At 45.4% G+C, this 27,416-nt stretch overlaps 1 protein-coding gene across 2 annotated transcripts in view; it reads left to right on the forward strand.

Annotated features, from left to right (window-relative positions):
- Positions 1 to 25,155, forward strand: part of GNPTAB (N-acetylglucosamine-1-phosphate transferase subunits alpha and beta) — a 417,324-nt gene extending 392,169 nt beyond the window's left edge. For both annotated transcript variants that reach the window (XM_069229013.1, XM_069229014.1), the window contains 2 exons: positions 2,089 to 2,179; positions 22,806 to 25,155. In XM_069229013.1, the coding sequence (XP_069085114.1) occupies positions 2,089 to 2,179; positions 22,806 to 22,883 (169 nt within the window). In that variant the 3' untranslated portion in view covers positions 22,884 to 25,155. The remainder of the gene's footprint in view (positions 1 to 2,088; positions 2,180 to 22,805) is intronic.
- The last annotated feature ends 2,261 nt before the right edge of the window (positions 25,156 to 27,416 follow it).

Consider the following 27,416-nt stretch of genomic DNA (forward strand, 5'->3'; position numbering starts at 1 on the left):
CTCATCTTAAACCCTTCATTAAATCAAATCAAAATCATAAAATTTGTAGAGCGCACGGCTAATCCAAGAGTGTCCCGATAACGTGTGACTTGCTGCCTATTTCTATTGACCCATAACTACTCGGAAGCTCTTTCAAACGCCAGATCTACAGGAGGCATTTAAAGGCATGTTTAACCGGCAACTCCCGGAGGTTTTCCTTTTGGTTTCTTCATCCACAGGTCTTGATCACGTTTGATTTTTCATTAATGAGTATGAAGTGTTCTGTAAGTAGCTGCCAGTCAACTACCTGATATGGTGACGTGCAATTCAACATACATCGTTTGTAGATCAAAGACATTTTCTCGGCTCAGTTGTGTTTTTCCATCAGGGAAAAGCATGGGCAGTGCTAGTGATAAAATCCAGAAACTAGAAGAGAGCCACGCACTCACTAGTTAGCAAAGGAGGCGTACGTCTTGTGGATTAAGGAACACCCAGTCACAACCTCCTGATTTTTCCAAGCACGTTTGTCTTCATAAGACCCGAGAAGCAGAGAACCGCATGTATAATGTATGCCTTCTCTTTGGTTAGGCTCCAGATATCAAGAAATAACCATAATTACTCTCTGATTGTTAGAGGACACATTTCGTCTGTACTTTACACTATTTTTCTTTGATATAGGGTGGCACTTCACCCTTAACTTAGTTCCATTACAATAGAGAAACGGTTTTTAACTTGCCTGCATAGGTTCTGTAGAACTCTTATTCCAAACCAACAGAAAAATGATATCTGTCAGAACTAACACCAACAGGTCTTTTATCACCTCTTCTCAAATACATCAGCGTGGGGGCTTCTTTTGTAGCATTAAATTACACTATTAAAAGGATAGCTTTTGAAATACCTCATGGCTGTACTTACCCAGTTGTTAGCCTTTGCAAAGTCTACCACTATTAACGGGCTAAACAGTGGCACCAGCTTTCGTTTGTAGAACATGTCCTTGGGCTATTCTGCATGTCGTTTGGAGCCCTGACTATTGGAAAGAGCCAATTTAAGCAACAGCTACAGAAAAGTATGCTTGTCTGAATCCTAGCTGCAATAATTGGTCTCCCTTCCCCCTTGTGCTTCTTGCTTCAAAATCTGTTTCAATGAGTTGGGATGGAAGACAGGTGGCTGCAGGGTATAAATAAACCTACATTCTTTATGAAACCCTTAGGGTTTCTTCTATTATTAGCACCCATCCTCCATCCACTATCATCATTGGTCTTAACTGGCCAGTGGACCTGTTCCTGAATGCACACAAAAGGTTTGCATCCACAGCACTGGCTGTCTTCCAGTTTTATTTTAATATCATAACCTGGTCTTGTTAACTAATACCAAGAGGAATACAGAAAGGATATCTGATGTACAGTCATGTTTCAGGTGTTTTCAAAGTCTTAAACAAAATATTGATTTTATGGTTTTCATGAGCTGACTGAACCACATATAACTCAGGAATTGCAAAGCTTAATCCAAGGCAAGTGTGAAAACGATCCGCTTCAATAGGTGCTTAGTTTAGGCAGCTCCTATTCTGCTGACAGGACCTGGGCAACACGTAATCCTTGAGATTTAGGGCAGTCTCAGAGCAGTGACAAAGGGAATTGTGAGTATTTAAAGGAATCCCATGCCTACCTTACCTCAAACGTTCCATTAGCATCCTTTCTTAAAAGGACTTTATCAACGTCGGTAAGTACAGTTGGCATGACTTCTGTGCTCCTGAAAAAGGGCAGATCGCCAGGTTCTTCATTGCCCACTCCCCCTCAAGCAGTAGTTTTAGAGGAAAACAACAATGGTGGGAAGGAGATGTGGAGTTTAACGTCTGGGAGAAATCACAGCTGTACACCCTCCTGTCTCTAGTCTTGCATCAGCTAACCTGGGGGCCAATGCAAAGTTAATACAGTTAAGTGTTAGGAGTATCTCCTTGGGATAGCTTGAATCTGACAAACACCGGCAGTTGGCTCAGGTGGAGCTCTTGCCTTCATAGATCGAGTGAATAAAAAGGTTTATTCAAATTTTAGATGGCATTTTCATTCTGTAAAAAAAATAAGTATGTTTTCTCCCTATTTACTTCCACAGGAGACTGTATCGCGACAAGTTAAAATTTTGGACCCATTGTGTTTTGGGGACCTTGATTGTGTTTACCGTCATATCATTTTTTGCTGAACAGGTGAGATTATCTTTAACTTCAAAAATTAGAAACAATTTTAATTGCATATATTGTTTAATTTGTAAAATTATTTTTATTCGTTGATACAAAAAATATGCTAGCTAACAGATTGTTTACTCAGATCCAGTACATTTGTACACTTTCAAATACTTTTTTGTTTTCTTTGTGGCTTGTTTAAATTGTACAATGGAAAATAGTTGTTGGGTTTCTAAACAAACGTTTGAAAACACTCATGCCTAATTTTTATGGGATACTAAATTTGAATCTTGGATTCCTTAGTGCAACTACCAGTTTGAAATCAATCGATAGCTTAGTTGGCTAGAAGGCATCTTACCCCCCAACCGAGGAATGTAGTTTAGTCAATAATATTTGAGGGAAGTGAGCCTGAGGCGTGGTTTGGGGTGGGCGAGATTACGAAATTTAAGGAATATTCTTTTTAGCAATAATATACAGATAGACCACTCTGCCTGCAACACCCCTAACCAATAACATGCTATAAATCCCAATTAAACAACGAACAAATGCTAGGCAACACAGTAGCCAAGCACATAACATCGTACTGTGTTTACAAAGTGTCACAATGCAATGCCATATTCACATACTAAATGCTAGCATGTATTAACGGAAGGCATGGCATTGTGTCACATTTATACTAAGTTGTATGCTTGGATCATTGAGTTGTGCATTTTGTTAACCAGGTTCATTAAAGTATGTACTAGTTTTAAAAATGTTTAATGGAAGCGAAGAGGTTGTGACGTAATGGCCAGAGCTGCCAACTTTGGAATTGGGAAACCAGGTGCGAGTCTCCTCATTGGCTAAACATCCTGTGATTCTGGGCAAAGCTCTTAATCTTCCCTTGATAATGAAAAAATGAATTTGTCATTGTGTAATATAACTGGTGCTCATGTAAAGCATTCCAATACCTTGGGGTCGAGTTTGCGCTATGTACAACTGCCAAAAAAAGTCATAGACCACACAATTTTGCAGGGCATTTGCAAGTACAGATATCACCATATCTCTGATACCTTTGCTGTACCACCTCTCGTACGGAAGCCAGGTATTGAGGTAGACAGTCAGTCCTACCGGATATTCATCATAGATGTATTTGCATGCAGGATTGTGGACTTTCCTGAACTTAATCAGTTTATTAGCAGTTCAAATCCAGCAGACCTATTTGATGGTAGTCAGCAAAGGTCCAGTCAGCCAAGGTCCACAGTGAAATAGTATATGATAGTGGTGGTTGGCGTATGATGTTGTCCACTCCAGTCCAATTTCTTGACAGAGCAAAGTAGGATAGGGCGGACAAGCACAGGAGCCCCCGCACTCACCTTGGTCTAGCAACAGTAGACTGGGTTGATGGTAGAAAGCAAACCAAGCTCCGCAGCAGACCAGGCCTGAGGGGAGAGGGGGTTCAGAGAGACCTTTGCCAGCAACAGTAGCAGACTAGGCTGATGATGCAACAAAGGCGTTTAGAGTTGAAGTGAGAAATAGCAATTACAAATTCCATGTGAGGAAAATTGTGAGATGGCAGGAAAAGCTTCTGAATATCCCATTGAGCAACCAAAACTTACAGGAAAGTTTAGCACTACTGTTAGAAATTGAGTCACTAGTTGAGGGAGATAAAAACCCAACTTAAGAAGGAACCTCAATCCTTGTCAGGGTGAAGTCACAGTCAAACCCCAAATTAACTTGTACTCAACCCTCCGGTAGATTGGCACAGACAGATCAGTCATGCTTAACTTAGAGGCAATGTGCAAAGTATTTATGCAGCACTTCAAACGGGAATAAAGTAAAGACACAACAAAAGGAAAATCATACACCAATTTATTAAAATAGAGTACATTTTGATAAATAAAACAAGAACAAACTAACAAAAATTAAATCAGTAGAACCTGAGATATGCAGTTTTTAAGACACCACCAACTCATCCGAGCCGCCAAGAGAACCGCCTTCAAAGACCGAATCAACAACAACGCACACAGCCACAAGGAGCTCTTCAACGTTGTGAAGGAACTCTCCAACGCCAACGACATCCCGCCATCCCAAGACCTTTGTGACTCACTAGCCTCCTACTTCCACCACAAGATTGCAGGCATCCACGACAACTTCAGCCCCTCCCCCCCCAGCAACCTCCAACACCACAGATTCACCCCGACCAACCTCCTGCTCTCCTGGACCCCCATCAACGACAACGACACTATCGAAATCATGAACACCATCCACTTCAGCTCTCCATCTGACCCCTGCCCTCACCACATCCTCAACAAAGCGAGCTCCGTCATCGCATCCCAACTATGGAAAATCATCAACAGCTCCTTTGAGTCGGCCACGTTCCCGGAGAGCTGGAAACATGCTGAGATCAACGCCTTCCTCAAAAAACCCAAGGCAGACCCAAAGGACCTCAAGAACGTCCGGCCTATCTCCCTGCTCCCCTTCTCAGCAAAAGTCACCGAGAAGGCTGTCAACAGACAACTAACCTGCTTCTTCGAGGAGAACCACACCCTGGACCCTTCCCAATCTGGATTTCCGCAGCAACCACAGCACCGAAACCGCCCTCATCGCCACCACTGACGACATCAGAACCATATTGAACAGCGGTGAAACCGTGGCACTCATCCTCCTGGAACTTTCTGTCGCGTTCGACACCGTCTGCCACCACACCCTACGCTCATGCCTCTGCAGTGCTGGAGTCCGCGACAGAGCCCTTGACTGGGTCACCTCCTTTCTCACCGGCAGAACCCAGAGAGTCCGCCTCTCCTTATTCCGCTCGGAGGCCACCGAAATCATCTGCGGCGTACCCCTGGGTTCGTCCCTCAGCCTGACCCTCTTCAAAGTCTATGTGGTCCCGCTCGCTAACATCGCCGATCCCACAATCCCAACATCATCTCATATGCCGACGACACCCAGCTGATCCTCTCACCAAGGATTCCGCCAAGACCTACCTCCACGAAGGAATGAAGGCCATCGCCGAATGGATGAAGAGCAGCTGCCTCAAACTCAATTCTGACAAGACGGAAGTCCTCATCTTCGGCTCCACCCTTTCCGCCTGGGATGACTCCTGGTGGCCTGCCATTCTCGGAACCACTCCGACTCCCACCAACCACGCACGCAACCTAGGATTCATTTTGGATCCCTCACTATCCATGACCCAGCAAGTAAATGCCATCTCCTCCTCCTGCTTCAACACCCTCTGCATGCTCCGAAAGATCTACAAATGGATATCCACCGAAACCAGAAGAACAGTCACACAAGCCCTCGTAAGCAGCAAGCTAAACTAGGGCAATGCCCTCTATGCAGGAACCACAGCCAAACTCCAGAAGAGGCTGAAGCGCATCCAGAACGCCTCCACATGCCTCATCCTGGACATCCCCCGCCACTGCCACTGCCACATCACAGACCACCTGAAAAACCTGCCCTGGCTCCCAGTCAACAAGAGAATCACCTTTAAACTCCTCACCCACGCTCACAAAGCACTGCATAACACCGGACCAGAATACCTCAACTCTCCTTCTACACCCCGACCCGGCATCTCCACTCCGCCGACCTCGCAACCGTCCCACACGTCTGCAAAACTACAACCGACGGTAGATCATTCTCGCACCTCGCCGCATAAACGTGGAACACTCTTCCCACCCATCTGCGCCAAACAAAAGACCTCCTTAGCTTCAGGAAACTTCTCAAGACCTGGCTGTTCCAGCAGTAGCAGCACCTCCTCCTCTCTTCCCCCCTCCCCTCCTCAGCGCCTTGAGACCCTCACGGGTGAATAGGGCACTTTACAAATTCCTGATTGATTGATTGATTGATTACGTGAAAATAGCACCAAAAAGCATCAACTGACAACTGTGGATATTTGGTTGTGCTAGACCAGGACAAAGGCACAAGTTCAGATTGACCTCGATGGAGCGCGGGCCAACTAGAGGGACACAGGTATGCCATCTGAACAAGAGTGCCTTAAATCCTCGTTGTGGAGTTCCACTTCGAGGATGCGTCGTGCAGCAGCGATTCCTAGGAGCTGCGATGCAACTACTGTGTCATCATTGAGGATTTTGTCGATGAGGGGTTTGCAAGGTGAAGTCCTGCATCAAGGATGCGTCATGCAGGGGTAGTTCCTGGGCGACTGGGCAGCAATGAGAAATCCATGGGTCAGGGAAATGCACACAGCAGAGATGATGCGCAAGTTCTGCTCAGGGCTAAGCTGCACAGCAGAGGGGATGTGTCATTTCTGCTGAAACCACAGATGGGATGGCAAAGCATCTTCAGGCTTACTTCGAAGGGTTCAGGACTCCGGTGGCACCACTTAGCAGGGTAGGACTAACAGATGTAGAGTCCAGGTGCTGGGTTTAAGGTTGTTGGAGCCTTCTGTCCCTGAGGCTGTAGTCAGGAGGCCAGCCCACTAGCCCTTGGAGTCACTCTTGGGCCCTAGGTTCAACACCTAGGCAAGAGGGCAGCAGTCCAGTAGAGTGGCAGTGCTTTCAGCAGCACAGTAGTTCTTTTTTTCTGGCAGGGTCCACAGGTCCAGAAGTGTACTGAAGAGTTCAGCCTAAGGGTCAGATATATTTATACCTAGTACATACATGGCAGTGGAGGACACTTTCCACCCCACTGAGGTGTCATGCATCTCATTCCTCCCTGTACTGGCCCCTGCATGTCTGGGTTCACAAAAGGCCACTGGCATACCCTTTGTGAGAGTGCTGTGGCAGAGCCTTTGTGCAAGTATGGTAGGTGACGGCTCTTTCCCCTCATTTAACTCGGAGTGCCCCATCCAGCCAACACCTATTTTTCCTCTGTCTCACTGTCTGGGAGCAATACCCAAAGACCAACTGCCAGCTACACCCAGTCAGTATTTTTCTACATTAGTACAAAAAAGGTGCAAGTTAACAGATTGTTTACTCAGACCCAATACATGTGTACACTTTTAGAGACATTTTTACCTTCTTTCTAAATTGTACAATGGAGAATAGTTGCCAGGTTTCTAAACAAACATTTGAAAACACTCATGCCTAATTTTATGAGATACTAAATTTGAATCTGATGAGATTCCTGTGTCACGTGACACAGGAAAAGGCTGCAGATAACAAATGGTTAGGACAAGAATATGCCAACTTTCTTAAAGTGGCATTTTCAAAATTGTGATTGAAATCCGACTTTACCATTCGAGAGGACTTTTAATGACAACTCTTCAGACCCCAAACTCAAACTGTTTACCTGCTCCCAACTTGAAGTTGCAGCTTATTAAATTAAATAAGGTAACTGTAATGTTATCCTATAGGAGAGGTTGGCCTTGCAATAGTGTAAAAGGAATGTAGGATTTTTTGTTCACCCGGGCATGTAAGTCTCAAAAGTATGAGCCTATTTTTTTAAATACACTGCACTCTGCCCTCTGGGTTGTTTAGGGCCCACCCTAGGGGTTACTTATATGTATTAAAAAGGAAGCTTTGAGCTTAATGAAAGGTTTATGTTGTTGGGTCGACGTTGCAGTCTTGAAACAGCACACACAGGCTGCAGTGGCAGGCCTGAGACATGTTTCAAGGGCTTCTAAATGGATTGTACAATAAATGCTGCAAGCCCACTATTAGCATTTAAATTACAGGCCCTGGATACATGTAGAATCACTTTCCTAGGGACTTGCAAGTAAATGAAGTATGCCAATTGGGTGTAAGACAATGTCTACCACGTTTTAAAGGCAACAGCACAAGCACATAAACACTGGTTAGCAGTGGTAAAGTGTGCAAAGTCCTAAAAGACAACAAAAATGGTTTCGGAAAGCTGGAGGGTGAAGGCAAAATGTTTGGGGATGACCCTCCAAAAGGGCCAGATCCAAGAACTAAAACAGTGCTACTTTAACACTACCACAATAAGCTAAAAGGCCATTGGCCCTGGAAGGACACATTTTCTAGTAATTTTAAAGAGTGCTAAGCAAGCCTGTCCTTCCCCAAATGTGATACAGAGTCACTCATCCCATGACCATTTTCAGGAATTGATGTTAAAATGGTGCAATTTTCAGGACAATTTCCAAACAGCTACTGGTAATAAAGTGAATTCATAAAATAGAGTGGCAATTGGCCTATTATTTTCCTTAGTCTCTAGCTGCTATTATAAGAGTTGCTTCTTTTCCTGGCCCTTCCAACAGGATTCTTAATCATATGCCTTGACTAAGAATCTTCTTGGAAGAAGCAGGGTTGCAAAAACAAATACACAATCTTTCAGTCTCTGGCAGTACAGCGAGATGAGGAATTTCTTGCAGGCTCATACAGCAGACTTATCTTATGGGAAATTAAAGCAGCGTAAGACCACACTAACCTAAGCAACCCACTAATAAAATAGTCATGGCTTCCTGGCTGGAACATCCCATAAAGCCCTGTGAGTGGGCTTAATTTGCGTAACTATTTATTTGTGGTTCCCAAGGAGCAGACAGGGCATCACCAACGTGCTTCCAATGAGTTTTGGGGGGGGGCCTTTACCCCTGGTTTGCTATAAACGTCTTAAGTTTCAGAGAATTTCGCATTTGTGATCCCAGAAAAGTGTTCTGCTTATTTCAAGCACTTCTGGAGCTTTTACTCTAGGGCTTTGGAGTGGAGGGACCCCATTGGTGGCTGCAATACAATGGCCTGAGCAGTGTAAAGACAGACCAACACATAGTTGTTTATTTTATTTTTTTTCAACGCAGCTTTTATTGACAATAATTAATAGCGAACACTGCAGTTCTGTTTTTTATTTATATAAACAATTTTATTGTTTTTTAAAGATATACAAAAAGTACACCACAGGGCAGAGGACATAAAGTAAAAAGAATGATAAGCTTCACTACAAGCAGAAAATGATACACCTTGAAAAATGACTAGACCAAACAACCTAAAAATCCCCCTCTGTCCCCCCCCCCCCCCCACCGCACCCGTCCCAAGTCCCTTATGTTTTTGAAAGTTCATGGCAGGAGACCTAGCTGTTTCCCCCACAACTTTGTATGTTTGCGGGGACATTCTCTCACCTCATAAACCAACCTCTCCTGGCTAGCGCACCAATCAACCCCGTGCTTCCACCTCAGAAGGATCGGAACAACAGAGGAGTTCCAGTGCACTGCAATGTCCCATTTTTGCCACCATCAGCGCAGTGCCCATAAAAGTCCTCTCTGCCCTCGATCCTCCCATTCCATCCATCACACCCAGCAAAACCGGCGACAGCTGCAGTCCCCAACCCACCACTGCATTCAGTTCTCGAAAAGAAAAAGCCTCTGCCAGTATACCACAATTAGGGGGCACCCTCATATTATGTGAAAAAAATCCGCCAGACCTCCCGCCCTCCCCCCCCACCCAACCCCGAAGGCAATTGGGGGAGGTTCGTAGCCTCGCCAGAGAGAGGTATGCTCCGTACAGGAAATTCAGCTGTATCATTCTCAATCTAGATGATATGGTTATCAGCCTGGGTGCCATCAAAGCATCCCGCTAATCCTCATTCTCCAGAGGACTCAACCAACCCTCCCAGCGGGACCGAAGAGGTTCCAAGTCAACCGGAGTATTGTTAATTAGCATTTTATAGAGCTGGGAGATACCCCCACTCCCAAATGCTCCCTTCAATACCTTAGCCTCCAGCGGGCTATGTTCTCATATCGTGTCCGCACACGGCAAGTGTATGTGAAGGGCATGTCAAAGCTGGTGGTATTTATAAAACTAATTGTGGGCAAGTTGATTGGTGGCCTGAAGGTCCCAAAAGTATCTTATGGATCCTACCTTCCACACATCCCCTAGCAGAAATAGGCAGAGCAGATCCCACCTCCCAAACTCCTGCAGAGCCGCCGATTCCTTTAGCCAGGTACGTGCCACAAGGGGGTCTGCTAGGTACACACATTCTCCCAGCGTGTATGCCTTAAAGCTGCCTGCCAGGCAAGAAAGACCTCCTGGTCACTGGTTCTATGTCACGAGGGACTGGAGAACCATAAAGAATAGCCAATATCTGAGGAATACTCAATGCCGCCAACTCAAGTTGATAGGCCGGATCTGCCCAGCCCTCATTAAATCAGTCATGAATGACCAGCAACTGTGTCGCCAAGTCATACAGCTGTAGGTTGACCATACCCATCCCCCCTTCGTGTGTACCCCTCTAACAGTACTGTAGCGCAATGCGATGCCTCGTACCGCGCCAAAGAAAGGCTGCTGCCACTCCATCCAGAGCGTGAAACCATGAGCAGGGGATCAAAAGTGGAAAATTCTGAAGAACAAACAAGAACCATGGCAAAATCATTATTTTGTAAGGGCCACACATCTCAAAGCGTTTAATGGCACTGACTGCCACCGCACCAAGTCTGCCTTCTCCCATGAAGCAAGTGGGGTCATTTTCAGGGCCCATGCCTGCTCAGGAAGAAGGGTTACCCAGACCCCCAAATATTTAAAGCTCCGTCGACGGATAGGGATCTGGTCTTGCCAGTCATAGCAATCACGTGCTAGAGCCAATGGCACCAGTACCGCCTTAGCCGGGTTCATTCACAAGCCCAACACCTCTTCAAAGCAACGCAATAAATGAAGGCTATGCGGACCAGTTTCACTGGGGTTTGTCATATATAACAGAACGCCATCAGCGTACAACGCCACCCGGCCCTTGTGTGTATGATCCTACCTCCACCCACAGTATATTGGGTCCAACCTAATCAATCGCGCCAAGAGCTCAATCGCCAGAGCAAATAGTAGTGAGGATAAAGGACAGCCCTGACGCATCCCTCTACAAACGGAGAAGGCAAAGGATGACATATTATTCACCCGAACCCGGGCCACTGGATTGATATAGAGGGCCTGGACCATTCGTTGAAATCTCGGTCCCATGCCTCCCCAGACTAGCACCGAACCCAAGTAGCCCCAGTCCACCGTGTCAAAGGCCTTTTCGAAATCAATAAAAGGAAGTGCTAAATCAGAAGGAATGCAATGACGTCAAGCCAGAGCTACATGGAGACGGCGTATACAGTGACACGTACTCTGGTTGGCCATGAAGCCGCATTGGTCAGGGTGGATCAGGACTGGCAGGACCCTGCCTAGGCAGGTCGCCAGACTTTTGGCATAGATTTTTATGTCATTGTTAATAAGTGAGATTGGTCTGTAGTCTGCGCAAGACCTGGTCGGCGGTTGCATCTTGGTGAGTATCACTATGGTGACCGTATCCATTCCGTCTGGAAGGGAACCAACCTGGGCCACTTCTTCGTAGAGAGCCCACAGGTGTGGCATCAACCCTTCTGTAAACATTTTGAAGATTTCCAGCGGATACCCATTGGGCCCCGGAGCTTTCCCAGCCCCCATTGCCTTAATAGCCTCGCTTATTTCCTCCCCTGTTATAGGCTCGTCGAGGGTATCTATGTCCGTTTAGACAACACCAGGAGGGGGACATCGTTCAAGAATTATCGGGTGTGCTCCGGGATAATCGTCAAGGATGTTTTGTACAATTTGCTATATTAAAAGGCGAAAGTGTCTGCTACCTCCTGCAATTTAGTGATAACCCTTCCCCCACCCGTGTCACTGATCTCGAAGATGATTCTAGATGATTGATGGTGTGATACCAACCAATAAAGCAGTTTCCCATTTTTGTCTCCCCTTCTATACACCCAAGTAGTGGAAGCACACCATAAATGTCTGGCTGCTTCCAAAGAGTGGTCGTGTATCTCCTCCCGTAAGAGCATGAGATGCCTATTCAGTTGCTCAGAGGGCTGTGTCGATTGTTAAGCCTCCAGACGGAGAGCACAGGCCTCCAAATTAGAAATATGAAGCCTCTGGGATGGCTCCCGAGCGCAGACCAGTCCCCTTGCGACCCCCTCACCACTGCCTTACGGCCATAAAAGCCAATGGGACTGAGTTTGTGTTTTAGGAAAAATATTCCTGAATAGCTGCTTGTAGATGTTGGGCAAAGGGTTTGTGTTGTAAGTTCCATGCATTCAGCCGCAACATCGGACAGTCAACCGCCGAAGGGGACCCTAGTACAAGCTGCAGCAGGCGTGGTCAGAGATGCCCCTAGAGAGGATCTCAATGTGCGTAAGTTGGCTGCAGTCCGTACCCAGCAGGAGAATAAGGTCCTTCTAGATTGCATTCGGTGTGCTGCCGAGGTGTGTGTAAACCGAGCTTGTTGTGGGTGCCAGGTCCTCCACGCATCACAGAGCCCCAAGGATGCCATCCAGTTCACCAGGTTAGAAGCCGCCACCCGCCTATGTTGCATTGGGGGACTTGACACGTCACGCACATGGTCTGGGACTGCGTTAAAGTCTCCACCTATCAGGGTGGTCCCTTGAGGCAAGTTCAGGAGTATTTTGGTAAGGTCATTTACAGCGGTGTGCAGGGATGCCGGTGAGGCATATACGCTAATAACGTTAAGTACGAGTCCCTCAATGCACCCAGACAGGACCAGGAACCTCCCATGGGGATCCCTCTTTATTTTCGTGACTGTCATGGGAAAGGATTTGCTCAGAATTACTGCCACATCTCTCGAGTCGCAAAGAAATCTGGCATGATAAACTCTGTCAAAGCTTTTACGTACCAGAAACGGGCAGTAATCCCCAAGCAAGCATGTCTCCTGAAGCAGGAGCAGGTCAGGCTGTTGACGGTGGGCAAATGTGAGGCGTCCATTTGACCTCATCTACAAGTCCATTAACGTTCCAAGAGAGAACCTGTATTGGTCCTACCACTTATACGTGAATATGTCATCATTACACTGCAATTGGGGGGTTATGCCCCCTAGTTCCACACAGTGGGCCTGTCATCCCTCCATCCACCAAGACTTCTTGTTAACCAAGGTGTATGTCTAAAACCCTTTGTGTCTGAAGTGAAAAGAAAACAAGTAACAACTCCCAACAACAAAATGAGCTGCCCAATGGCAGACGTACCTGTAAACCCCCAACTCCCACCCCACCCCATACTTCCTCCCAGAAGCATCTTTCACCCTTGCAGGAAAAAAACATTCAATTCTTAAAGGCCCTACTCAAACTTAATCTAACCAGTTGTGGTGACCCCACAATAATGCCGGATGTATTGACCAAATTCAGTAGACAGTTACATAACCAGACATAAGCAAATATTGATCTTGCCTCGCCCTCCCCCCACTCCTCTCGGCCTCGGGCTCCAGGACAGATCAGAGTCACTGAAGGGGTTTCCAGGCCCCGCGGGCGGCCCCCCTCCACTAGTTCTATTGCCGCTCCTTGAATCTCTGTTGTGTCTTCCTCTCCATGCAGAGCCGGACCAGCAGACTCCCCACCCCCCTGCCACTGCAACATGGGAGAACCAGGCCGGGACCCTTGCCTTCCTCTGTGTCTCCCAGACCTGGTACGGCATCGCTGGCTCTGCGGTTGTGTAGACAGATGATCCAGACCCGGCACCAGCCGCCTCCAGCCACTCTCAGCTGTACGGTCCCATTGTATCCTTTCTTTATTCCAGGCCATAGTGTCGCCATGAGGGGAACAGAAGAGAGTAGCGCATTGAATTTGGAAGTTACGTTCTGTTCAGGGTATCATTTCCTACCATATAGTGTGTCATTGCCACGTGGGCATCTAGATGAATTCCCCATAAGCACTGCAAAAAAGGAGGCAGTACCTTAAAATAATGTGGACTCCATGCTGGGGGAAAACACATTGATGCCTTTATCTTGCTCTGACCTTTTTTTTGCCGGGGACATCGTTGAGGTAGACGACAGTTAAGCTGTAGATCTTCAAAAGTCTGCATCTTCTGTGGAATGTCCCAGCAAACAGAGTGTCTGATTCTTTCTTTGTTGATCCTGGTCTGACACTCGGTCATATGGGGAATGCCACCATCTCCTTGTGTGTATATATACTGCACACTACAGTGCAGATCAGCCCCCAAGTCAAATGGTATGGATGTCACACAAAGAAACGGCAACAGTCGATTTCACTGTGCAGGCATGTATGCCCAGTTCACTCATGCACATGCACGGTGCAGAGGTCTCAAGGTACAGGAGAGGACTCACACTGTTGAAGATATGGGTGCCTCATCAGGACCTCCAGAGAATTCCAGTTGTTTGGAGAGCAAGTCAACCCACCCTCAACCCCTACTCTATCTTGTTTGTGCCCATAGGAAGCAGTGTAGTGTGTTTTGGTTAATGCTTCTAAGATGCAGTTTATTGTGATTGCAAGTGCCCCTGTGATACAGTATGTTGGAATACTGTCTTTAGGGATCAGTGGAGTGTGATGCATTGGTAGGCTTACACTTCTTTGCAGTGTTCTGGGTAAATGTGCATAGTATGCAGGGCTGTATAGTGGATTAGTATCTCTATGATGTGGTTTGTTAGTGTCTGTAGACTGCAGTCTGCCAGGGTATTATTCACAGATCATTGTGGTGGATTAGTGGGCCCAATGCACAGTGTACTGGGGCACTGTTCTCAGAAAGCAGGGTAGTACGGTGGGTTAGTGCAATGTGACTATCAGCCCCAGATGCATTATGATGAGTTACTGAACAGTGCATTACGCGGCCCCTAGAGTTCATTGCTTTTGATTAGTGTTCAGAGGCTGCAGTTCAATGTGATCAGTTAGTGCCTGCAAGATGCACTACATTGTGAGTCCATTTAGGACTCCGAAGAAACAAGAGAAGTGCTGTCAGGGTGCGCTAAACACAGAGTGAATTGGTTATCCTTTCACTAAGTTTTATAAGTACTGTCTACTTGGAAATCTCACTTGGCAAATTGTAACATGCAGTGTGTACTGTAGCACTGTATCCGCCTGCAGCTTTCTACACTGCACTCACAGGCAGCATTGCACACTGCTTGGCACAGTAGCCAAAGTGTGAGATCATTTTGGGGTCCTCTCTGCTCTCATGCAGACATGATGAAGAGGAACGTCTTACCCAAGGGTGCTGACAGATTTTTTCATGAAGGTTGCCGCATGCAGGATATTGTTTCACTGAACAGAATGCAGGACGTTTTGTCAGACATAGTGGCTCATTTTCCTGTTATTTATGTGCAGGCATCTCACGGGGACACTCTCACAGGGATGAGGGAACACGAAAGTGAATATATTAAAGTGCCTGCTTGAGCATATGCCATTTCAGCTTCCTTGTACTCACGGATGATTTCTCTGGTGCTTTATGATATAGGCGGTAGAAAGAATTGGATCTGTTTCTGCGGTGTTATGTTGCATTACTGTTTGCCAATTGTGTCACAAAGGCTCCTGTGCGATCTAAAACTCAAAAGAAACAAGCATTGGTAAATGTATTAGGTTTGCCTACATGATTTTTAATAATTGTATTTTATTGTAATTCACGATATATAACAGTTTATGAAACCTCTATTAGTTAAAGCACCGCAGAGGTTTGTGTCTGTAACCAGAGAGGCAGGAATTGAATCCTGGTTGGAGCGGTGGAGAATAGTTAGGAACTTAACACTGGCCCCTGAAGCCCCTTCGGCACAGTGGTATGTTTTTTACACACCGTTAAAAAGTACACACTTCACAGCTCAGCTTGTAACACATTTCCAATACAACTAAAATATATATATATGTGTGTCGTCAGGAAGCTTCAAGTGATCCCATTAATTTAAGCCAATACCGGCTTCCGAGCTCCCTTTATATTTGCAGATTAAACCATGTGCTTATTTACCCTTCTTTCGGGCAAGCAGGCGCTCTGTTCGCCTTCTGTTTCGCAGCACAGGAGACTCCCTGCTGTACATTTCAGCTGAAGCGTTTCAGCTTTAAGAATTAACCGTCCTGGGATGGCTATCTTTTCATAGGAAGTAGGGGAAATGATTTCCTTAAATGAAAAAGTATGGTCACGTCACGCCCCTTTCATCCCGCCCACTCCAACCACTGAGTGCCCCCCAAAAAGTAAATAAATAATAGAGCTTTAAAAAACATTCACAATGCGAGAGGATAAAATTAGATAGAAGAAATTATTGCTGCAACAAAAGCACACTTTAAATGCATGCAACTGTGCAAACATTATGTACAAGGACTCTGCTTCAAAATAAAGCAGACAAACATTAGTTAAAAGGAGTGTGCTACAACTGTGTGAAATCATGCTTTAAATGTGTGCAGTCGTCGTTGTACAAAGGCAACAAAATGCTGTGATAAAGGACACCCTTAAATGCATGAAGTAGTCCAACAAAGCAAAGAAAATGCTATTAAAATGCATGCTTTAAATGCGATCAGCCAGGAATGTGTTCAGGGAGGGGAAGCTAATAAAATATATACAATAAACGCTGTGACGCAAGCAAATTAAAGAAGCTTCACCCATCAAAGCAAGAAGCAGCAGATGAGAATGAGCACTTGGACCACTAAACCTGATAAGAGAAAAACACACAAGGGACAACAGGAGGAGAACGCCTGCAATCAATAGAAAGTAGGACAATAAAATTGGCAAGCACACGGACCAATAAGAAAGGAAGGCAGGATGTAAGCCCCTTTTAAGATATATTTAATACAATAGATATCACAAGCACAGTGCAAGCAGTGTGTAGGTGAAATCTAAATAAGACATCAGGGAGCAACATATGAAGATCTGGCTAAGGTTGAAGGTTGAGCACCGGGTAAAGATTAAACTGTCCGACTTTTGCATTAAGCCAGTGTCATGGCTAAGTTGTTATCCACCAGAGATACGTTAATTGTTGTCATATTTATCTGCTAGTGCTGTTTAGAAAGTATTATGGAAATCCCTTTTTGTTTGTTTAAGAAGGTGGTTGAATACTGTACCTGCTGTTTTATTCACATGCCTGTTCCTATTATTGAGCGTATTCCACACTCTTGACTGCCCATGTGCTTGCATACAAAAACTCTTCTGATAGAGACTTCTAGCTGCAAATTCCCCAAGTGTTAGACTGGATCTGGAAACTTTTCAGCAGTTCTTCTGTACACCATCAGACGACACCATACGGGCCTGCACTGAGGCCATTCTGCCCAGGAAATGATGTGTAGAGCATATGTAGGTGCCACACCTGCGCGCTATCAGTTTTTTTCTTTCTGCAACACCACACATGGCTCCGGAGCTCTCTTTGTGTCTCTCAGTGACAGTTACCTTGAAATTTATATTCAGTGTGCAAGAGATGCCAACCCCCATAAACAAAAGGTTTTAAGTCCTGCTGGGACTGTTGCAAACAAATGTCTGTGACATATTCTCACTAGGTATGCCTGTGGTGTCTGGGCTGGCTGAGGCCTGCAGCGACTGTGCGCCGATGAACCCAAACATGCTCATGGACCACAAGGCAAAGCTTTACATTGCCAAGCATAAAAAGACTCCTCACCACGACCAATCCAAGTTCAATCCAATTCCCGGAGTCAATGAGGCTGCTATACAGGTTGGTGTTCATTGTGGTCTAACCTCGATCAAAGGCACGTCCGATACCGCCCGAGGCTGCACTCCCCCCACTTGAATTATCGCCTCCATAAGGGAAAACGCACACTTCAGCGTTTCCTTTTCGGTATGGCCTCAGACAACAAATATGGCCCAGGTGATGTGTTCGCACAACCTGATCCAGGATTAGAATTGGTATGATGACTTACAAGAGGCTTGCTCAATACTTATCCTAGAAATGGGCCTACTCCCATTCCCTGCACCTGCCCCAGCAGAATCCTCTCCTGCACCATGGTAATGTTACATTATGTTAAAAGGGTTTTTGAAGTGCATGACTGCCTCAGCAACAGTGGGTTCCAGCGCTGCACCATTAACACAAGATACCACGCAATGATAGATCAGCAAAGAAGAGGCGAGCACCATATAAAAACTGTACAGGAATTTCAGCTGCAGATAACCAAGTTCTGAGCCGTTTCCTTAAAACTAAGATGGTTCTGTGCTTTCCTTCAATGTAGGGGTGGGGCCAGGACACGGAAAGAAGGAGCATCCCAATCTCATTCTTTTGAGCCGTGGAATAAGGACCAAATTTAAATCAGCCAAACGATGTGATCTTATGGGTAAGTAAGGTTGTATAAGTCCAGAGAGAACAGGGGCTCCTAGTGCACACATGATGTTGTGAGCTGTGCTCAAGGCTTTAAACTGTATGTGTTTTTCAATGGGCAGCCAAGGAAGTTTATGAAGGAGCCCAGAGATAGAACAAAATTTGGGGACAGAAAAGAGTAATCTGGCATTGGCTTTTTGGACAAACTGTAGCCTCTTGACAACCAATCTCTCGGCACCTAGATAAAGATTATTGCAGTAGTCCAGGCACAACAAGATAAAGGAAATGCATAGGGTGGCTGTCTAGCTTCCCAACTTCAACGTTAAGAGCAGTGTTTTGACAGAAGTCCTCCAACAGAGGCAAACATATTCTGAGTCCCTTCTATTTAATGAGGCACTGACGGTTGCCTTTTGGGGGCTTAGGCCAAATCTTGTTCTGCCCCCCGCCCCCCCCCACCCCACCCTCAAGTCAGTCAACAAATTGCCAGGCACCACGGCCCTACTCCAGGCAATCCTTTTTTCTCACTGCACCCTTACCCCAAAAACCTGTTGGTACAAGCCTCCACAAGTAGGTCTGACCCCATACACCTTCCCTACCACTGTACTCTAAGCGGGTGGAAATGTTTTGGGAAACTAGTGTTTTCATCTACCAGTCTGGTACTCCAATCAGTTAACTCTTAAAAATAAAGTTAGCCCCTTAAACTCAAGGGGTTGTGGGTCTTCAACAAAAAAATCTCCTGGACCTACAAACTCCTTAATAACTTCTAATAAGATCACAGATGTTAAGCCACCAGTTCACTGAATTAACACCAATAACATATAGTTCTCCCTGCTGTGCCCAAAGATATCTGATCTGTTCTCACTCAGGCAATTCCAGACTGTGGTGAGGCAGTCATGTTCACTATTTGTTGTGGCTTGTAGCTGATTCCATCAGCACCGGTGTTGCCATTCTTCACCATGTGTGGCTATGGTTGACTTGGTCCTCATGTGATGTGCAATCCTCCATCGAAGGGGTAGTTCAAAGACAATTGAGCTACTGCACACTCTTTGGGCCTGTCTGCCCCACCTCGACAACCCCAACAGTTCTATCGCTTCCTTTGTGGATTTGGCCAAGGTCCCCCATACTGCCGTCCAGTCCAGCCCCAACTAGGAACCCACAGATTTTGCAGTTATAGCCGTGGTGCGCACTACCCTGTGGCAAAAGTCAACCGAATGCTCAATCTATGCCTTCACCTGCAGCCCCACCTGCCAAACCTCTTAAGCATGCCCTTACAGAGGCACAGCCATCCGATGGGAGGCAGAATCCACCGATTCTTTGTGGGTTGGCAGCTAGCAGGTGGGTTTTACAGATCATTTGCAGGGGACATGCTATAAGCTTCCTCTCTTCCTGCTGCATCTTGTTCTGTCCCCCCAGCTACTGATGGAGGAGAATCTCTCCATTTTGTGACAGGAAGTGTAGGCTTTTTGGCAAAGGGGGCTTTGAGAGGGTGCCAGCACCAGAAGTAGGACATGGTTTTTATTCCCCCTACTTTCTGGTACTCACCTGTACCCCCTCAATGCCCTCCTCCGGAAGGAGAAATTCAGAGTGCTTACCTTAGCCCAGGTATTAAATGCCCTCGACCCTGGAGACTAGATAGTGGTGTTGGACCTGCAGGGAGCCTATTTGCACATACGTGTCCTGTCGTGGCCCACTGGCGCTACATGCGGTTCGTAGTGGGAGAGGAGCATTTTCAGTTTGCGGAGCTCCCCTTAGGTCTCACCAGTGCCCCTCGGATGTTCCCCAAAACTGACGGCAGCAGTGGCAGCACCGGTTCAGAGGTCAGGGGTGTCAGTCTTCCCCCTACCTCGACAACTGGCTGTTGAAGGCAGACTCACCCCAGGCAGTCATCAACCACCTACTGCAAACCTTCAGTTATTCTTGGAGTTCACCGTCAATGTGCCAATTTCACACCTGACCCATTCTCAGACATGTCCTGTCATCAGAGCCATTCTGGACATGAAGTGAGCCTCCCTACCTCAAACACCTCCTTCCTGGTGGCTCCTATGTTCTCTGTGGAGAACTGCCCGTTAATCGTAGATTTAACAGATTTGTACTGTAATATAGAAATCTACATTCCTCAGCTTACTCGGGATTCACTTGAGCAGAGAAGCCCTACTCTATTTTACCAGAATAGTGACTCTAGCCTCTTAGTCCTGAGACTCTTTCTTTCAGTACGAGTGATACTTTCAATCCCTTAACATTAAAGAGCAGTGATTGGTACTTGAAATCAGTATATGTCAGCTGAGGATAGTATATGGCAGTGTTCGATGACGCAAGATCTGCAGCACTGGCGAGATGCGAATGCCTTGTTGTCATCCCTGTGTGTGGAATAACTTTTTAAAATGCACTTTTAGGGTGTGACTGAGCAGGATGGCTAGTAACAGCTCCTTTTACAACAATACAGCAAGACCCATTTTTCATTTGAGACCAAAAATGTGAACTTATTGAGCATCTACAATGCAGGTTTTGCCTTCTTTATGAATCGCAGCGTGAAGCTACCCCTCTTCCCACCTCAATTGCAGCAAGGGAAAAGGTCTACAAGGATGAATCCAATATTGACCTGCAGGAGTGAGGGTGGGGGAGGGGGGGAGGGTTGAAGCAAGCAGCATATTGAAGAGGGAGGTGCAGTGAAGGCAGCTCCACAGAGAGCTGCTTCATTTGCCAATGAGACCTGGCTTGCAAAACTATGACAGAAAAGAATGGCACGATTTTATCTAGCTCAGGAGCTCCTTTGGCACCTAGGGTCCCAACACAAAGCCAACAAAATGAAAAATGAAACTAGAGGAGATGAGGAGGAAAGACCGTGTTCTCATCCAGAACTATTCAACAAAGCCTGAGACCTTTAGGTACTTGTGAAGTGATAAGCTGTATGGCTTTGTATTCCCTCCATTACATTTAGGTGTGAGGCTCCAAATAGCTCCCAGCCAGGATACTCCAACAAAAGGAGGCCTGATGGACCCTTATAGAGCTGAATGACGATGCCTGCCGGTGTGCAGGAGTACTGCGAGAAAAATCGTCCAGATCCAGTCTGACACCTGGAGATATTCCAAGGTAAGGAATCGGTGGCTACATAATGTCTCTACCAAATAAGCCATTACCAGAGGTAGGTAACTTGTTTATTATAGTTGCTGATGCAACTTTTTTTCCTCTCCCCACGCCTCAATGGGGGTCAGAAAAACTTACAGGACTGATGCCAGGCCCCTGGTTGGCTACATACTACAAAGTCATCACATCTGGTGGGTGTAGTCGCTGCTAATGCTGCATGGCGCAAGCTAGCAGCACTGGAGGGCTATTGCTTAGGGAAAGGTTTCTAAGCCAGTCTGCCATGTTGAGATATTCACAGGATGAGGAACCTGCACCAACAATATGTATTTCCAGTCGCGGCTTGCTGTGTTAAAGGGGGCGTGTGGTGCGTGTGGGGTGGGGGAAGCAGAGAGTTGGTGGGGGTGGAAATTATAATTAAAAAAAAATTAAATAAACTTACCTGAAAGCTGCGCCATGCTCCGCAGGTGGCTGCAGAATGGCACAGGCTCCAAGCATGCCCTTCGGCCAGTCCCGACACTGCTCATTGCAGTGTCAGGATTGTCTGGGAGCGCCCAGGCAGACGGGGAGCCTGTGCATGTTGGAGAGAGCCCTGTGCGCATGTGTGTTTGGCACCCCGAGACGGCTGGTCAAACACACATGCACTCTGATGGAGGAGCCGCCCCTGTGGTATTTCCCAGAAATTGCATAACAAGCGTAAGTAGCATTTTTTCAAGCATAAACCTTTTGTGGTACCAACATGGCACTTTGGGCTTGATTTAGAATTTAGAGGACGGATTTTCCGTCATAAACGTAACGAGTATGTCGCCCACCTTTTTGTATTATATCCTAAAACACTTGTAATAGTCGGACACTTTGTGTTAATTCAGAGTGATGGTAGTTTGTGTTAATGCATTTGCACAAATGCATTTTGGTATGTAACAAGTCCAATTTGCGATTCGGTAACCTGTTACTGAATCGCAAATTGGATTTGCGACTACATACTGATTCTGTATTAGGAAGGGGTGTGTCAAGAGCGTCCCTTCCTAATACCGAATCGCAGAGGTATGTATGATTGTTTTGTGACCGTGAATGCGGTTGCAAAACAATCTCAGTTACCACCAATTTCAAATTGGTGGTAACCCATTCGCAAAGAGGAAGGGGTCCCCAAAGGACCCCTTCCCCTTTGTGATTGCATGCAGAAACGTTTTTTAAGACCAGGCAGTGGTCCTACGGACCACTGCCTGGTCTTAAAAAATGAAAAGAAAACTTTTCATTTTTCATTTTTAAACACGTCCTGTTTTCCTTTAAGGAAAACGGGCTGCATTTAACAAAAAAATAAGATTGGTTTATTGAAAGGCAATCACAGTTATGGTGGTCTGCTGAGCCCAGCAGGCCACCATCCCTGTGACTGTAGCCATTCGCAATGGCTCGCAAATTGCGACCTACCTCATGAATATTAATGAGGTAGGTCCATTTGCGAGCCCTTGCGAATCCCAGTATGAAACTCCCGGAGTTTCATACATTCCAATAACGATTACTTAATTGCGATTCGCTAAACATCTCAATTAGGTAATCGCTATTGTGAAGATTGATACATCTGGCCCTACGTTTCTGAGAAGAAAACTCTTAATAGTTTCTTAATGTCATCTTGTTTCGTGTTTTCCTCATTTATCCATTTTGTATATAATTGAATTTGCATTTTCTCTTCTAGATTATTGCACTTAAGCGAAAGATTTTTCCAAGGAGAAGGACACAGAATGAAGTTGTTCTCGAACGCAGCAAGGTGTAGCGGAACTGTGCCAAAAATAAATCTACCTCAGAGTTTGCTTTGCAATGTGAATTGCCGTGAAGCTGCCCTCTCTTTGGAAGCTTTGCTCAGGCAGTAAGGGCATAACCCGCGCCGAGAATGAAAGCAAGCTGTTGCTGAAGTCACCACCATTCCCCTGATGGCGCAAAACAAAACAAGCCAGTCGTGATATGTTCCGCTGTCCGCCTGCAGCTCGTGTCTCGTTACAGGCATTAGCTCATGCTCATTCCATCGCTGTCTAAAAGTCTCTCTGGAGGAGTCACGGCCGCAGTTCAGCGCATGTGACATTTGCCAGTGAAATATTATGTTCAAAAGCCAGGCTGGCAGTGAACAGCGAGCCAGCGTCCCTGAACTTTCCAGTCCAAAGTTGCGAAAGGTCAAACGCTCCACAGTGTATTTTTGCATCATGACGGGGTGGGCACACATGCGCATGTTTTTACCCCCTATAGTGGTGGGATCTCTCACCATTTCCTCAGTAGGCACACAGTCGGTAAACGTATAAACAGTTCGCTTGTATAAATAGACGCCCGCATTGTGGAAAAGGTACCAGGCGCGAGTTTTTTTTGTTTTTGTTTTTTTAAATCTCGTCTAGTTGATCATATTCCCTGTGATGATTTATAGGCAGTGTGTGACTTGCTGTCCTCCTTAAATAAAGGCAGGAAAGCGCTAAACTGTTAAGAGTGATCTCGAATGTTTAAAAGACGTGTGTGCTGGGGGGGTGCCTGTCTAGAAGTTGTTCTGTATTTTAATTCTTATTCTACTGATCAGCTGTAACTTTTTGGAAGGCAGATTTTTCGGCAGCTACGGTCCTGTGCTTGTGCAGATAGTTAATTTGTTAAGGTGGCGAGCCTGGAGTCGTAAAGACTGAGCACACAGCCGCTGCTAAGTTTTGACAGGAAGGGGGTTTGTTGGGAATATTTCATGAGGCAGAAAGTGGCCATTTTCACAGCCCACAGGATCACCTTTAGAACTATTTTGCTAATTACCTTTTACCTTAATCGTTTCCAGCTTAGAAAATGAAGGCAAAGCTTCTAGGGCTGTAATACCTGGTTAACCCTCAGTTTGTCTGTGGCAGCTCACTATTTGCACCTTAGAGAAACCTCTCGGCATTTGCAAGTGATAGAAATATTTATGCTGCAAATGCTACTGTTCTACACTCCACAGCGCTTACTTGGCTTTCTTTTCCTAATTGAAAGTGGTGGCAGGGCTCCAGCACGAGGTGCCAAGAATTAAACATGGATGTGGCCTAATGAAGAGCTGTGCCTTTGTGTACAGCACGTTCTGATACAATTGTATGAACTGCAGTGTTTGTTGCAGCAACAAATCTTTCTAAAGTGTGCTTGACCAATTAACTCATGAATTGTTTGTATCCCTAAGTAGCATGGGATTCTTCGGTTATTAAGGAGGACTGTGCTGGATAGGGGGCTTTGTATAATACTTCATTCTAATGGAATTGGTGGACTTTGCATGATACTTAGTTCTAATGGAAATTGCCATACGATGTTCAGTATTAAATTTGAATGATCAACGATCACGTTACCTTTTGAATAGGTTACATGTTTTTCAAGGGAAGATCGCCTTGACCAAATTCCCGTGTTAGATAGTTGCGCCCAGCCAACCAGTCTTTGGTCGTTTAGGATTTTTATTTTTCTCCAAGGTTGCAGCGCAATTTGCCACTTGAAAATTAAGTGGGGAAAATATTGTTTTATGAGGATTAAGATGTGAGATGTATGCTACAGGTATAGCTAGAAAAAAGAAGACGAGCTATTTTATTGAAATGAATACCGTTGCTTTGTAGTTGCAATTCTGAAATTGCCTTGATTTCCTACCTTGCCTATGATGCCTCAATTTCTGATTGTTTGCATAATTATTCGTGAATCGACTACATCACGTTTTCCTTAAATATTTTTAAAACACAATATTTATATTCATATTTGTTGGTGGAAGAAGTTAACATTTTCATTTACAAAGTCGATGTGTTGAGTCAACTCTATATTTTCTGTACCTTAACGAGTAAAGTGCAAATGTTGCACTTGTGCTATTATGAGTAGAACCAGCCTGTAAATGTTGAGTGCGCCAAGGTCTTGCGATGAACTATCATGTCCACTTTTAGCTACATTGCCATTTGTTTTTTTTTACCATAACATTGAAATGGTTTGTACAGCTTAATTCCAGTAGTAAAGAAAGCAGGTGTATTAATCCAAGCTAGCAGCTTGGCCGCTTGAAGGTGTTGGCAAATAAATCTTTTTCTGTATTTGTCCCTTGCCACTAATTCCTTTGCTCCTAAGCTACTAAAGCCCAGCTATTGTCAGAATCCAGTACGTCATTGCTCAGGACTGACCACCAAGTGGTACTGCTGTTTTTATTATAAATGATTCCCTATAATGTTTTATAGTATGTCCTAATTAAAATACAACCTTTCCAGTTTCATGCGTGTTCTTTGGCCAGTTAATGAACAGTTGTGATAGCCGGGGGCTCATGACTACTTTTGAGGGATGTTTTAATATCCAGACATAAACTTTGTTTAAAACTGAGCTTAAAGGCATCCTCTGTCAAACCTACTCTGTAATCCCTTCTCCGATGACATTCTTTGACCAGGTCACGTGGCACAGTTGTAAACGATAGACGCTGGCATGTCCCAGTATAAAAAGAATGCTTAGAAACTGTATGAAAAGGTTTTTCCCAGAACTAGCCACCAAAAACTGCACAGGGGATCCAAGACTTAGCCTTTTCTACTTAATACAGGTAGTACGCTGAAGATAGATTCGTTTACACTAGGAGATCTGAAAGTGGAGTTGGTACTGGATATGGAAATGTCAGGGATCAGGGTCTGTTTTCCTTAAGAAGGTGTATCCCTGTTAAGAGAGCAAGTTCATAGATGGCATTGGTTGAAGTGTGTAAGCCAGTTAGGACATCTTCCCTGATACGCGGGAATCTGTTAGTGAAGAGTGTTTATATATGCACAGTACTGTTAAGTCATTCTGGAACAAGTTACACCTTCATGGGACTAAAATGCAGTATTGAGTACTAGAAGGAAGCAAAGGTATTCCAAACATGTTTGCAGCTGTGACCCTCTGCCCTGTGTGCAACGATGCAACTCAAACACGCTCGTATTTTTGTTACACTGCATGTTGCAAGAGATCCACCTATCCCTTTTGAGATCTTTTGTACATGCAGCGGGTACTTCTGTACACACAATTCTGATTACTTCACTGACATGATACCCCAAAACCAGCGGCTTCAGCCGAAGACTGCTCTGCCATTCTGTGGTTTCCTTTGATGTATTTATTGTATTGTATTGTAATCGTATTTATATAGCGCTTACTACCCCTGACGAGGCGTCGAAGCGCTTTTCGATGAGTAGCACGCTTCTATGGAACCCAACAAGAATTAATGATGGATTAGTATCAGGAAATAATGAGTACAGTTTTAGTATTATTATGAGTTAATTTGAGCCACGGATATGAGAGTTTGTTAGTTAGATTGACTGGAGTAGTGGAGGGGTGGAGGAGGAAAGAAATCCAGAAGTGTTAATTGGGAGTATATTCTTCATTTACTCAACCCAAAGGCTTGGGATGAGTAAAGGGGGCGGAGGAGGGAAGAGTATGTGGAAGGGTTATGGATAGTATAGTAGCAGGGTGAGATAAATGAGGCAGAATTTAGTAGGGTTGTGTGGGAGGTCACAGTAGTAGAGTGAGGTTTGGTGAGTTAGATGTGGAAGCGGAGGGAAGAGCTTAGGCAGATTTATTTAGGAGATGAAAGTAGTAGAAGGGATTTGGGATGAGTCAGAGTGAGAATGGAGGATAGTTTGATAGAGACATAACATATGATGATGAGTAGATAAGTGTGATAAGATGAGAACAGGAATTCATAGATATCTAGTATAACAACCCATACCAGAAGCCATGCAATGATCCACGAACATGCCAAGCACAGAAACAACATACACACACATACATACATATATATATATATATGTTCGATGGCATGTGTAGCTGCAGATACACATGCTGTGCACAGTCCACTGTCTGGTGTTGGGCTCGGAGTGTTACAAGTTGTTTTTCTTCGAAGAAGTCTTTTTCGAGTCACGAGACTGAGGGACTCCTCCCATTTCGACTCCATTGCGCATGGGTGTCGACTCCATCTTAGATTGTTTTTTTTCCGCCATCGGGTTCGGACGTGTTCCTTTTCGCTCCGTGTTTCGGGTCGGAAGGTGAGTTAGAATCTCGGAAAAAAACAACTCCACCACTGATGCACTCCCCAGCTCATACTACAATGAGTCAAGATGATCCCGATGCATGGGACCTTTACTACGCCCCAGTATCAGACAATAGCCCAGACTCGTACCCTGCAAGGCCGTCGCCACCTGAGGACAGTACATCTTACACACAGGTGGTCGCAAGGGCGGCTGCTTTTCACAACGTCACCTTGCATTCCGAACCAATTGAAGATGACTTTTTGTTTAACACCCTATCATCCACCCATAGCCAGTACCAAAGCCTACCTATGCTCCCA

Source organism: Pleurodeles waltl, chromosome 4_1 (genome assembly GCF_031143425.1).
Source record: "Pleurodeles waltl isolate 20211129_DDA chromosome 4_1, aPleWal1.hap1.20221129, whole genome shotgun sequence".
NCBI classification, from domain to species: domain Eukaryota; kingdom Metazoa; phylum Chordata; class Amphibia; order Caudata; family Salamandridae; genus Pleurodeles; species Pleurodeles waltl.